This window comes from Falco punctatus, assembly GCF_963210335.1.
Source record: "Falco punctatus genome assembly, chromosome: Z".
Taxonomy (NCBI): Eukaryota; Metazoa; Chordata; class Aves; order Falconiformes; family Falconidae; genus Falco; species Falco punctatus.
Window position 1 is genome coordinate 359,158 of NC_137586.1, and position 14,759 is coordinate 373,916.

Below are 14,759 nucleotides of genomic sequence, written 5' to 3' on the forward strand. Positions count from 1 at the left end.
TGGCCAAGCTTGCTCATCAAACGTAACAGGTCAGAAGGGAAAGTCAGGAAACATTTAATAGAAAATGAATCTTAACCTGTGTTCAAATAAGAAAATAACATTCCTCATGCATCTGTTAGCGTGTCAGACTTTTTGCTAGCACACAACCATTTGCTGAATGTTATTAGTGTTCAGGCTTCTTTCCAGTAGCCTTTCCAGGTGAAGTACTGCTGTGTTACAGCTGCTGGTTCTCGGCTGCTGACTGCACTTGTGCTTGAGGGTAAGGGCAGAGCTATGCAAGCCGTTGGCAATGGGGTGAGACTGTTTTGGCATGTGGCATCACCCTGCTTTGTAAGCATTAAATGGGTTCTTGGGGAAACAGCCTTTCTATAGGTAAGTACATGGGCAAAACTTAGAAAACTGAATGTTAAATTGCTGAAGCTGTACCTTCAGACTTACTCTAGTAGTGCTGTAACCATTTAACTTCAGTGGATCAAATACAAATCTTTCACTTTTAATCTGTCACAAGAAGAGATGCAACTCAGACATTATAGTTTAAGCATGCAACATGTCATAGGTAACAAAATTGATTAGATAGCAGTGTATATTAAATAAATCTTTGTGATTAAGTAAAAAATAAATCACAAAAACAATTGCTGAGGAACATGTCTGCAGGCTCAGCTCTACATCTGGTGGTTTTGTTTGGTTTTTTATACATCAGCAGCAGCCAAATTCACAATGGATAGATATTGCACCAGAAAGACGTGCAGTGAGAAGGAATATGATCACCTTAATGTTTATGATAAAAAAACAGATATGACTTACTTCTGTGTGTTACATAAAGTGCCTTTAGAGTTGGTGCAGTATAGAAACAAACAAAAAAAAATTGATATTTAGATATCATTAGCAAATGCATACAAATAGGCGACAAAACAGATCTGTTTTCCATAGTGCCAAATCACATAGTGCCATGTTTCATTCAAAATGCCTCAGTTGCAAACAGTAGAATAAAGGATAATAAAAGAATCACTATACAAAGATAATGACAGGGTTAAGCATATTCTCCTTAAACGATTAATGCCAACCCTACCCCAAAATGCTTTATAGTACTTGTAAGTATTACCAGTAATGAGGCAATTTCTTTACTGAACATGAGATTTGGCATGCTATGTATGTTATGATTCTCCCTTGAATTGTAACTATTCTAATATTTATACAAAAATGCAACATCCAGTCTGTACTTCTGGATACAGAAAAATATTTATGTGCTCAATGAAAAGAGTTGCTTTCAATATATAGCCCATGTAGAGAAAGTTTCCAACACAGCTGTCTCCTACTTCCTTAATGGTTTGGGAACACAAGGCTCAAAATGTACTTTGAAAAAATAACACTGGCATCAAGTCTGGTATGAAATTAAGAAAAATGCTCCTTTCTCCAAGTATATGATATTTAATTGTAATGAAATAAAATCTGAAAATTTCTAAATCAATTAAAAAGTAAACATGAGTTGTCATACTATACCTGTAAAATGATTAATTCCATTCATTGTCATTAGAAATTATGTAAAATATTTATTAAGGGCTTTGCCTACAGAGGCACAACATAAATAGAGTAAGTCCTGCTGAAATGTGATCAGTTCATGTTATGCAGCTGATAACCTGCTGTGGAAATGTCAGAAAAGCCACCCACAGATGACAGTTCAAACTTCTGTATTCTGGCAACTGCACCCTCAAGAGATTTGCTCCATGAACCAACGCTGTGCAACTGCTCTCCCATAGTCACTCTGAGTCCATCAGGCCAATGCAAAAGTGCAAGCAGAACTTGCTTGAAGGGGGGGAAAAAGGTCAATGTTTAATCCACTCCTTCAAATCCTTGAGCATTTTCAACTGCCATGAGGAGCTTCTCTCTCAAATCTTCAAAAGATTCATAAAGAGGTAAGTCTAGGCGATTAAAGCTGGAATTTAGAAAGAGAAGAATTGTTTAATAGTCCATTGAAAAATGCATATGATTTTACTGAAAGAGAAAAGGTGAAATACTTTGAGGGCCTTAACAGAGAATGCGTTGTATTGTCCAAATGTGGGCAACCTCCACCATGTCCTTGACAAGCCCCACTACTGCTCATGTTCCCCACATGCAGCATGTGAAACCACCCCTGCCCAGACCAAAGTGAGCTTTCAGAAGTAACTGCGTGCCTGCTTTCCTTTAAGAGCTGGAAGTGGGAATTTGCTAAAAAACACTCGAGAAAGGAAAAAAGCCAACAGAACCCACCACCCCATTTAGGTGATTGAAAATTTTTCATCTTTGCCAAAGGCTGCTTTCCCAAGACTCGGCAAAGGTGTTTGGAAGTGATGGGACAGACTCTGCTCTCTGGGGCAAAAGAAGAAACATCTGAAAGGAAGTTGTGAAAAGGTCCTGCAAAACCTAACAGATAACTGAAATGTAAAGAGAATGGGTTGATTTTGGAATGTGTTTTGGTTTGTTGTTGTGTTTGTTTTGTGTTTTAAGGAAAACATTTTAGTACAGAATAGTGATCCAAAGCTAAAGTCTGTTAGAGAGAAGCATGGTCATCAGTTCCCCCCCTTTCTTGGCAGTAATTATAAAAAGTTAGGGATTTTATGACTTTATGACTTACCATGTGTGAGCTCTGGGCAGTTTATCAGGACTTCCCCATTGCTCTATTGTAAACAGCTGAGGACCATTTGAACCTGGTTGAAAATAAGAATCATATGAAATATAAGTTGTTTGACACTACAGAGACCACCTAACTATTATTTTTAACATTAAATATTTGCATAAACTGTAGGCTAGATTTTTCAACTGGCACTACACCCCTGGTACAAACTCCCTTAATTAAAACTACATTAAAGCAAACAGGAATGTGGTTATTTCCAGGCCCAGCTAGTTAGCTTGTTCTGTTTATCTAACCACCTTTGTGTAGAGTATGTGTAAAGCAAAAGAAGTTCAGACATTAACATTTAATAATCAAAGTGCTTGGCTAAACATGTGTTCTGCTCTTTTTACCATGATTATTACTCCTGTTGTCAGCCTAAACTTCTCCTCTGGGAGCTAAGGAGAGCATCTGCACAGCAGCCACAGTGTACAAACCCCTGTGTGCATCAGTCTGCCAAAGGCTGGCTGCGGCTACATTTCAGTTGTGCCCAGGTTAAATGAACACACAGAAGCTGTGTGGCTGTGCCAGTGGTGAGTATAACCTGCAAGCAGCTGGAAGGAGGCTCACCGTAAAGTTCAGCAAATCCATTCATAGGCACGCGTGATGTCCCAGTAACAAACTGCAACAATCGAATCCGTTTTTCAGCATCCATCAGTAAAACGGCCTGTTGACAAACACACACAGTCACTGTCTTTTCAGTGCCACAGCCGTAGAGGTCACTGTTAAAAACTGAGTAAAGGATCTATTTGTATTAGGCTGTAATAGGCATGTAACTCTGAAAGACGCAATACAGGTCACGCAGCAGGTTTTCCCTGGTGAACTAGGGAGCATCCCTTCCCAGCTGTCACTGGGCCACAGCAGTGTGACACTGCCCTGGCAGCTCCCAGCAGCTCCGGATTGGTTCCGCTGCAGGACCTGCCCCGAGGCAGGGGCACAAGGGAGCACTGGCCTGGAGATGAGACTGATGCAAAAGGCTCACAGAGAACAAGGTCAGCACTGTGCTACAGCAGGACCTCCCAGTCAAGCCTGGATGGCTACAAGTACTGCTCCTCATGTAGACCAGCTGTGGCCACAGAGATGATGTAAGAAACCTGGAAGCAAAGTTTGAAGTGCATACACAAAGCTGCGAGACTCCTGTATTATTGAGAAAAAGATGTCCCTTTGGAAAATCTACAGCTATTATGGGAAAAAGCATTTTAGTAGTTTTTCTGGGGACATACAGACACGCTTTTCATAAAACTATTTTACTTCACAAATACTGCAAGGCCCCTCACCTAAAACCAAAGATTCAACCTCATGTCTTGGGTCTGTTTCTAGTACAGTCTCTCTTGAGCACCACAGTTGTCATTTCCAACATGTACAAATGTATTTTTCAGTAGTTTGCATGAAGAAAAAAAGATTCCCTAACTGACTCCACAAAACAGTACAGAAACTTTCACTTTTAGGAATAGTCAGAGAAGCCAGATGTGGTAAAACAATCTTACCTTCCAAAACCACTGGATAACGGGATGATTTGGGCAGTAACCATTTTTGTAGATTGTATGTTGCCTCCAGTCATTAACGTCAACATCGCCAAGGCCACACATCAGTAACTGCACAGGGAAGTAAATTGTTATGGCATTAATTGAAGATGGCATTGGGTTATTGCGTGCACTTCATCAGAAAAACAGGGTTATGCTTTCCCTCTGACATCTGACCTTGTGAATAGCTAAGCTGTGCAAATGTAAATGCAAACATAAAGGAGACTTTGAGCTTCTCTTTAGGAGAATTCTCAAAAACATTTCATTTTACTGGAGAAATACCACACACTACAACGTATGTATGCATCATGTGACAACACCTTTTATGTTATTTTGCTAAAAATATGACTGGTATAGGCACAATGACATTAATTCAGTAAGCTACTTACCTACTCAACCACCTCACTGTTTCGCGTAATTTATGTGATCAAGAGATTTATTCATCAGAGAGAAAAATCTCATGTCCTACTACAGGCAAAGCACCTTTGTCTGCAAATTCACCTTTTGTAAGTGATGACTGAACATAACACATCCTTCTGCGGTGAACATGACTGATCTGTTGTCTCTGGGCAGCAATAAAACAAACTCACCTCTAGTTCATTTTCGTCAAAAATTTTAATCAGATCAATAGGAAGAAGTTCTGTGAATCCCTGAAAGAAAGCAAAGTTAAAGTTCACATACCGCATAAAATTAAGTTTTTATCTAACAGGATCTTTGGCTTCAGGGAACCAAAGTAAATGACAGGAGAACAGTTTTGAGAATGAAGGACTCAGTTACCTGAAGTACAAGTCCCTAATTTAAAAAAATCAATCGCTAAATTACTTCAAGCTCAAATAATTTAAGCTTTAAAGAGAATGACCTTATAAGGGAAAGATTATCTATTTTACTACAAGGTAAAACTGTAAATTCCTAAAACCTAAGTATTCCAGAATTCTTGTGGTTATGCAAAGCTCCCCAATCCCTTACACAGACACTGACTAAAGTGCAAAAAGTCTGCATAAAAAATAAAAATATTTTCTGGGACAAAAAGGCAGCTAAAGAACCTTACCTCCAAAAATGCATTCATTTGTTTCTGAACTCTGTTCACAAACCTCCACTGGATGACCAGGCTGTAGCAGATAAACAAAACCACATAAGCACACTCATTAGAAGACTGCAAACTAAACATTCAGAGATGTTAGCAACCCTAGTAGTTTCAGTTTCTCACAGCTTCGTCCATCTCCCAGACACACTCTGATATTAAGGAAATTGAATAACTTATTAACTGTTCAAATTTATTTTGTGCGACTGATGGAATTGCTGCAAAAACCCCAGTGCCTACAAACAAGTTACTGCATAAGTATTTTCACATTAGTGTGCAGCACAGACCCTACATATATACTTCCCATGTTTTCTAGCTAAAACTTTTCAATGTCACCAACAATTTTTTATGTGACACTCTCATGTCATCTGATATTAACCTTTTTGTTCTTACGGAGATTAACTCAAGGATGAACATGGCAAAAAAGCTTGCCTTGGATTGAAACAGCCTACAAATTCTGCACCTTGCTTTTATTTCTTTCTAAATGAGGCTGTAATCCAGACTCTGGATGATGTATTTACTGTTAGCTTTAGGTACTTAAATGACTAGCCATTTGTTCTTCCAGAGCTCTGAGTAATTAACAATTCCCAATGAAGTCCACAAAATTTGAGAACAGATGTAGTCACATAAACCAGCCTACCTATAAATAAACAGATAAGACCTGCACTATCAAAGGAAAAAAATAATGCTTTAGAAATCCAATGCCTTTCCTACTGAAGCATGTTTCACTCCTAATTTGCATAAATATAGCAATTATAATATTTTCTCACCTTTGAAGAGGCAGTAATTAAAAATGCCAGCAAGTAGGAGTTAAATTTATTATTTTACATTCTGGTAGGCAGAAAAACTTAGAAAGCTTAATGTTGAACCTAATTTAAAGATCTGGCCAGCTCTTGATATCAACACTGCAATGATGGATCTGGTCTGTGTAAGCAGCAGAGAAGGGTGACGGGGTGATGGCTGCACTGGAGGGCGCGCTCTGAGCCAGGCTCTGCAGAAGCACGTTTCCTAGGTGGGGTTTCAGGAAACCCAAGCAGTCAATTTACTTTACTCTATTTTGCCGTTATATTGGCCAGCGTTAAATAAACTGAATTTTCAAAGGAAGTGTTACAGCACCAGATACTAGTCATTTGATGATTACTAGAAAATTCCTAGTGTGATTTTCTCATGATGCTTAAATTCAGACAGTTCATCTATTTTCCTTCTTTTCTGCAGTAAGTATTACATTATAAAATAATGCAAACCAACCACCAGGTCTTCTATTAGACAATGGTTCTTCATTATCTACCTGATATCCCATAAGCACTACATATGCATGTGAATGCATGGCTTGAATGTTATGTAAAGACACAGAGGCAAAAATAAACTCCCATTTGTGACTACACCTGCCATTTGGGGGCAGGGGAGGTGTTGTTGGGCTGGCTTTTTGTTTTGTTTTTAAAGTACAACTAGAATAGTTCTATTGTAATGCAATTAAAGGGAAAAATATTTGAAACATTTTAAGTTGCATTAATGACCTCGAAATGAGAGCATATAAGTCTTGACTCTAAAGTTACAAAAACAGTGTGACCAGCCATGAAACAATTATCCAGATGTAAACCTCACTCAGTTCTGAATTCTGGCCTGCATACTTACAAAGTGCTTTTAATTTCTGCACTATGACAGAGATTAAAATAAAGTTTGTAATGTCTAATATTTTGCATCTCAAAAATATTTTTGCATCAAAAAAGATGCACCTGAAAAAATAAAGAGCTGATGGTGCAAATATATTACACACGAAGTAATGAAAAAAAAACCCCATAAAAGTAAAAATCTCTTATTTTTCCACCATTACAGCCAAATCACTGTAGCATAGCACTGCAAATGAGATTAACAAACAACTACAAAGTTCTCCTCTTAGAGGAACGCTTAAACATTTACAGGCTTCCCAGGTTCTTCCCTGAATGAAGACCATGACGGCAAGCAAATACAAACTTGATAAATTATACAGACACCCTATTTTCAATCTTTTTTCTAGATCCAGTTTAGTGTTCAAGCTGCACTCATTTGTATTCTGCGACCTAGTAGTTAATTGGGAAGCCCTGCAAATCCTAGGGCAGAAATTCATCGCTACTCTGGAGATCTGCAAAGCAAAGTTAGTTGCCCCACGCACTAAGGCAACAGACAGAGGCAGGCTTGAAAGTGGGCAAAATTGGTATGTCTACTTTAAAATGAAAATAAAATTACAAAGTATACTGCATCCAAGAGAGGCCATTTCTTCTCACTGAGTAATTCAGATGCAGATACTTCTTATTCAGAGGAATCCCATCCCTCCCTGAATGTTCCTTGTGCCTACCTATGGAGAAAATAGGTTCCCTACTATGCCACAGACTGCCCCGATTAGTGTAATTCACAGCACTATCAAGGTTAAAATTCAAACTTGCTGAGGATCAGGGTATAAACAATGTTAACGATACAATCTTCTTTTAAAAGGATCTCTGATGATCTAGCATAGTACCAACCACAGTAATTGCAGTGGGGTAGATTATAAGACAAGTACAACTGTGCTTTCTTACACTCAGGATAAATTGCATAAATGTATACATACTCAATGTATTCCCTTTTGTTTTCATTCGTTACCATGATTTCTGACCCATTTGGCTTCAGGTCAACTTGGTATGTCTGGATTTTGAAAGAAATAAAACAAACCACAACACAACATTATTTCAGGACATATTTCTCACAAGATTTGCTCTCCCTGAGCAGCATTTTACAAGTAGCATCAGAAAATTATCACGCTGTAAAAGCTAATGAGACATCAAAACATTCCACATTTAAAGATGGCATCATTAGGAACAAATTATTATATGATCACTTGTAAATATGAATTTTTGATCATATTCATTAGCAAGTGAGCAAATAATTCCAAAGCAAACTCTTAGTCCCAAACAGCTGGTTCATTTGGGTAAAGAAAACATGTTCCCTTGTAACAAGGGTAGAAAAACGTGTTCTGATTTTTCAGAATGCTTGGGTGTTTGCAGGGGTGGGGAATCCACAGAGAAACTGTTCATAAAAGGGTCAAAAAAGTAAAGTATAAAAACAGATTACAGAAATGGTTAAGCACAGATTTCGTAAGAACAGTGTCACCATGGAGTGTAAGATTGAAAAAACCAAATTCATTTACAGTTCACAAGAAACTACAGCAAGTCCAAATAACGTTAGTTCTTTGTGAAGAAAGTGATTTATCAGCAGGAACGCACAGAATTAATGCTGGGTAGGTACCACGAAAGCTAAGAGTTGGTGGCTTTTAGCAGTTAGTGCTGAACACAAAATTGCTCCCAAACCCTACGCTCCAGAGCTGCAGCTACAAAGCAGCATTTTCCTGACTGCAGCCGCTGGTGTTTGCACACTGCCTGGGTTACCTCCCTGTAAAGCACATGTGCTTGTGAGCGCGTCCCGTCTGGGCAGGAGAGAAGGGAAGTCAAGTACTTCGCTGCTTGTAACTCATTACGTTGCTCCTGTCAACTTGCTTCATCAGCTCAAGAGTGTGGTTCCAGTGGAAGCAACCAAGAGGTGACTCTGCGCACCCATGCTCAACCAAGCCTTTTCTTAAAGCTGTTATTAATCTTTAATAATTAAATCAGATGATGTGGTTGAATAAGACAGTAAATTCATTAGCAAATAAACAGAGCTGTGAAAGGAGGACACTGGATAGCTCTTTTCAGGACTGGATTAACACCAAATGCTTCAACAAGGAGAAAAACAGTACAATACGTCTGTTTGAATAAATGTACCTATTATTGTATAGAAACAAAAAGATGACTATACTATTACGGATAACTAATTAATAGGGAATCTACACACCTCTGAAACCTTAGTTTATTCCAGACAGTGCAGAACTAGTAAAGAAAAGGCTTGCTATACTGCTAAATTTAAATAGGATAAAGTCAGGAATATCCCAGACATGAGAGCACAAACAGAAGGCTTCTTGGTACCTGTTTCTTCCTGCCCACCCGAAGATACCTTCTCTTTAAGAAATGAAATCAGTATTCCAGAGCCACTAAGAACTTATGAGAAATACAGACCTTTTCTTGCTCTGCTTTTTGAAGATCACTCTCCATCCTTCAGACGTTGAAAATGTCTCCTGTGTATTTCTCAGACTTGTGAAAACTACCAAAACCGTATTTTTGGTTATTAAGTAAGGAAGGGTATTAAGAAGGTAAGATTTATGAAAGGTTTCTTGTGATTCTTTAGCTCCAGAAAAGGTTTTGGTGATAAATGAAGTATAAATAAATACAGAAGCTTATAGCAATGCAAACATCTCCCTGGCACAGACACAATGTCCTGGTGGAAGCGGTACCATCTCCTGCTCAGGTTCCCAAGTGCACTTCTATACAGCTCCAGTAGTTTAACTGTAGATGAGGCAAAACGATTCCCAACAGTGAGTTGGGGTCCCTTGACTTCGAGCAGTCCCCAGAGTGCTGGCAACAGCTAGTGTGGCACCGGCAGAAACAGCCAATGCAGTCAGTATTTGCTGGCACTTCTGAACTGCTGGAGAGAGTCTTGTGTGCATTTGGACTGAGGAGATGTTTCAGTCTCTAGCTAGAGAAATTCCTCCTCACTATAGCATATCCTTGTACTACTGAGCCTATTCAGGCTTGTCTTCAGTAACATCTGTCCTGCTTATTTTGCATCTCACTGGTAGTGTGATGGAAACACTATTATTTTCTTCTGGAATCAGATGCATCTACCGTAAAGTAAACAAAACCCAAGCTTGCTGGCAATGCCAGAATTAGCTATTAGAGGTATTACAGAGTTCGGAGAAGAGCAGAAAGTATCTCCAAGTAAGTTATTTACGCTTTGAGTCAGAGAACAAACTTCTGCCAGCAGAAGTGAAAGCTGGCAGTGGAAGGCTATGAATAACTTGAAGCTAAATCATTACAGAACAGAAGATAACGAAAATTACCAACAAACAACCCAGTGTATTACAAAAACCTTTAATCCTGTGGCTTTAATGTTCTCCCTAGTTTTCCGTGTAACTGATAACCTTATGTTGCTTCAGGAAAAAAGTAATGAGCACCGAGAAGTCTATCAGAATGTTCCTGACAGTACACTCTGTGTGTATGTGTGTTGAAATTTTGAAGTCAGCTTTTTAAAAAGGCACTGTGGTCCACAATACCAGTGGTGCCTGGAGCCAAGATGCCTAGGTCTAAGAGTTAAATGAAGTGGAAACACTAAGAAAGGTCATGAAAGCCTAGAACCAAATTAATTTAAGAGATACAGGTAGGTATTTTTAAGTCCCAATATTGTACAAAACCAGTATGTTTTAGTCACTACACTTGTGCACGCATTACACAATGGTTCAGATCCATAGCTTGTAAATAAATTAAAAAAACCCAGTCATGATAGGCAAGGAAGTTCCAAGCTCAGGTAAATAAACTCATTTGTCTTTAAGTCCTCAAATAAAATTTAACACGTATACTTATGTACAAGACATGTATCTGCACACAAGTTTTCTCCATGAAGAAGCTGACACAGATCCCTGAGGTTTGTTTTAATAGGATTCTCTGTAAAGACAGGCTGTATCGCAGACAAAGTGTACTATAAGCTGTTGTTACAGCTTCTACTGATAAAATGAGGTACAACTTCAGCTGATGAATTTTACTCCCACCTACTTAATTCTCAAATTGTTAAAAATGTAACTAACATTTTTCACTTGTAATGGAGAAAGTTATCCACAGATTGTGCAACTTCTGAAAATAGGCATGCTTCCTTTTGTGGTGTCATCTGCCTGCATTATATGAAAGACACTATAAACAAAGCACTTCACTGATTAGCATTCTACCACTTACTTTGTCCTTTGAGAACTTCTTCAACCTATAACAGCCAAAACAGTCCCAGGCTGAGACTGTTTTTGAAGATGACTGTGTAACACTGTTATTACTCCTCATTGCAAGTATTCAACCCAGCTTCACATACTGCCTTTCACAAAGATGTCACTGCTCACTGACAAGCACATATTTTCCTTCTTTGGCAGCCCCAGTTTTAACACAGTTCAGGAAGAAAGAGAGATCAATATTCATAGTCTGCCTGTACTGATCACTAGCATTCAATAGCCCTGAACAAGTTCACAACCATGGGATACTGCTCAGTATTTCATTACTTTCTGGCAATAACCAAAAATAAGAAGGCAAGACGGACTATTGGGATAACCTTTACAAACCTGTCCGAAGTTTTCCTCATCTATACAAAACATTAGATCCAACTCTGTAGGGTCGTTTTCCAGGATCCACTTCAAAGAGTTGTAGTATTCACTGTCCTACAGCAGATTAAACAAAGTTTGAAAATATGAACATTAAATATATAGCTTAACTTCAAACTGAACAAATAAAAACATCTGAAATTAGAAATCCAAAGGGACTGGGAAGATGAGAACTCATTTATTTGCACAGCTACTGTAAAGCACGGCAAGATGGATTACTTTATTCATATCTATTTTTCTTAGATGCTGTATTTTCAGATTCATGTAACTTTTCTTAATTGACTTGTAATTGCATTATTATATAACACAATAAATTGACTACATATCTATTAGGTAAACACGTATAGTGGTGTGACATTAATTGGGTAGAAAATGCCTTGGTAAAACTGTACATTCTAGTTGACACAATTTATATGGCACTTCATTACATCAGTAATGTATAACACCATAACTGGCTTCATTGTTGTTACTGAAAGCATTAAATTTTGCTGAACAAAAGACCCCTCTAATTTCCTGAAAGGTTTGTATCTTCATTGTGTAATATCAGCTTCATAATTAAAGACTGACCCAAGAAAAAAAACAGACAGAAACAAAATGTATAGCTATCATTAAGTATTTCCAAGCAAGAGTGCAAAAAAAATACTTGATTTAATAATAAAGTTAAAACATTATTTACTCATGTACACTCCATGAGAAGAATGACCTGCCAAAATCTGGTGACTATGATACAGTGGGAGCTGGAGGAGACATTAAGCAGTTGAACTAGCATTTATGTCAGTAACTGAAAATCTGTAAAACTCTACAACATAAGAAAGAATAAACTGCATGTTACTCTTACACAGAGCACACTTGACAAGAGCAAGCACAGATATTGCAGAGCTAAAAGGAAAAGGTTTCCCAACTACTGGAGGAATACACTACCCTGAACTTCCTTTTAAGAGCCTTCTAGGTATGTCTCTCATGAGGTTGGTTTTAGCTTGTACCTGAGCTCAAGCCATCTCATCTTTTATCTTCCCTCTGTGCTGGGCTTGAGTGTCAGCTGCCTCTGCTGTTGGAGACTGTCTTAGTGCAGAGTGGCCAGGCTCACAGCCAGCCCTGCCCCTGCAGAGGCAACCTGCAGCAATCTTACCCAGATAAACTACTCTGCGTAACAGAGGAACGCTTTAGGAAGGGGAAAAAAAAGCTCTGAGGTTCTCCAAAGTCCACAGCAGTGGAAAAACTGCAAAGACCTCAAAAGGTTAGAAAGACAAAACCAAGTATCATCCTGCTAATGGAATGTAAACCACTTGTATCTAGCCATTGTACACACCTGCAATGTACTGTATTTCAAAACCAGTATGCTACACACCTAAACTTGGCATCTGTGGCATCCTATTCACTGTTGTTCTTCATTTCACAATACAAAATTAAGACATTACTAACTTTTCTCCCAGGGAGTGCCAAACACAGAAGTACTTGATTGCAAATAATGCTGAAGGTGTGAAAGTGCAGGGAACAAAACCAAAATAGGTATTAGGGCATAAGCTGTGCTGCATTCATTAGGTGTATTTCAGAGAAAATTGTTTATCATTCAGCAGCCCTTCCTCCTTCCAGCACTGTGGGCAACTTCCCGTGTCATCAGGCCAGAACTAAGCCCTTGCACCCTCCCTCTTCTTGCTCCACAGCATGACAAGGTGGCTGAAGGGCTTGGTGGTGGTACTCCTTTTAACATGGAGAAAGCTGACCCAGTGGAAAATCTGTGAGTATAATGAAGACATTTTCTGTTGCGTTTCTTACTGGCCTATTCACCACACCTTTTCTCCCTTGTCCCTCTTGCCTCTGTTAGTACACTGGTACTGAAACCACATTCTAGCCGGGAAAATTTGTTCTACTTCAGAAGTATGTACACACCTTTCTAAAGTTACTGCAACCATGATCTTGTGTTTTCCACTATGCGGTTTACTGGAATTGATAGCTCATAAATTTCCCTGGAGGAAAACCCCATGTAATTGCTAATGCTGATACAATTTAAATATTATCTTACCACTGACTCCATGTCTTTCAGAGTTATTGGTTTCCCCAGCATCATCTTGTAAAAAGGTCTGATGAAGAAGCCTGAGAGGGGGGGGCAGAGAAGGGGGGGCAGAGAGGGGGGACATGTTACCTCCACTGTTGTGCATTTTCACCCTCCATAAAGATATGGCTGCTGAAGGACAATGTGTGATGGTATTTCCTAGTGTGCCAGCAAGGAAGAAACCTCCTGAAAGTAACAGTGCTGTAACTGCTCAAGTTAAAACAGCAGGCTCATTTTTTATCTAGGCACATAAAGTCCAATTTTTCAATTACAAGAATTATGCCATTAGACACCATAACATTAATGGCAGAGAGACACAAAATAGAGCTCAAGGTACTCTAAGCCATCTAAAATCACCATTTAAAAAATGTCAGGACAGTGAAAAACAGGACAGTGAGCTGCTTCTTCTAATGTGATGCACCACTGCTAAATAAGATTTAGTCAGTTTATAATGTTGGCTTGCTTAGTTATTGTGGGATTTCAGTTCAGCAGAAATCACATGTTCTCATTAAATCATTCAGTAACAATTTCACAGATCAAAATACACTGCAATTGACACCCACACAACTGCTTTGGCTGCAGATTTGCATGGAAATGGCTCATATAAATTTAGTATTTTCCTTTAGAAATAGTGATTATTTAGCAATGCTGATTCTGTAGTTTTAACATGAGTGGAGAAAGGAGCAAAATGTCATATGAAACATATTTGTTAAGAAAGGCACTATAATTCCTGAATCACCATTCACATCAGGAATGCAATTTCCAACAGTTCCAGTTCCATTACTTTCTCCCAGACTTTGTCTCCAGAAATACAAACCCTCTAAAGCATATGAATTATTGATGCATTTCATTTCATAAAAATCCAGCAACAGTAGCACAGCCATAGAGTAATAACTGTAATAACTCACCATCCAATAGCTTCCCATGATATACTGCCAGACCAGCGACCCGACCAATAAATGTGAAATATGACAGATGATCTTCGTTACAAAGACCTGAATTAGGATTAATCTGAAGTGTATAGTTGTCCCTTTTTTGAGGAAAGAAAAAAAAATCTAAGTAACAAAGTCTTTAAATAACCTGCCAATCAGATATAATAATAAATAATTTGAGCCTAGGGCCATTTCCTGTTCATTTTTGCAAGTGTACAACATAATTTCTCCATGTGTTCCTCAACAGAAGTATCTCGCAGTTTGTGGGTAGGCTGACCTAAG

The 14,759-nt window shown here is 38.6% G+C and overlaps 1 protein-coding gene across 13 annotated transcripts in view; it reads right to left on the reverse strand.

Moving 5' to 3' along the window:
• Positions 1-463: 463 nt before the first annotated feature.
• NEDD4L (NEDD4 like E3 ubiquitin protein ligase) overlaps positions 464-14,759 on the reverse strand; it is a 180,065-nt gene continuing 165,769 nt past the window's right edge. For all 13 annotated transcript variants that reach the window (XM_080371781.1, XM_080371771.1, XM_080371772.1 and 10 more), the window contains 10 exons: positions 14,454-14,575; positions 13,516-13,586; positions 11,454-11,549; positions 7,839-7,912; positions 5,219-5,279; positions 4,761-4,820; positions 4,135-4,242; positions 3,218-3,314; positions 2,612-2,684; positions 464-1,933 (listed from right to left, as the gene is read on the reverse strand). In XM_080371781.1, coding sequence (XP_080227907.1) covers positions 1,831-1,933; positions 2,612-2,684; positions 3,218-3,314; positions 4,135-4,242; positions 4,761-4,820; positions 5,219-5,279; positions 7,839-7,912; positions 11,454-11,549; positions 13,516-13,586; positions 14,454-14,575 — 865 coding nt within the window. In that variant the 3' untranslated portion in view covers positions 464-1,830. The remainder of the gene's footprint in view (positions 1,934-2,611; positions 2,685-3,217; positions 3,315-4,134; positions 4,243-4,760; positions 4,821-5,218; positions 5,280-7,838; positions 7,913-11,453; positions 11,550-13,515; positions 13,587-14,453; positions 14,576-14,759) is intronic.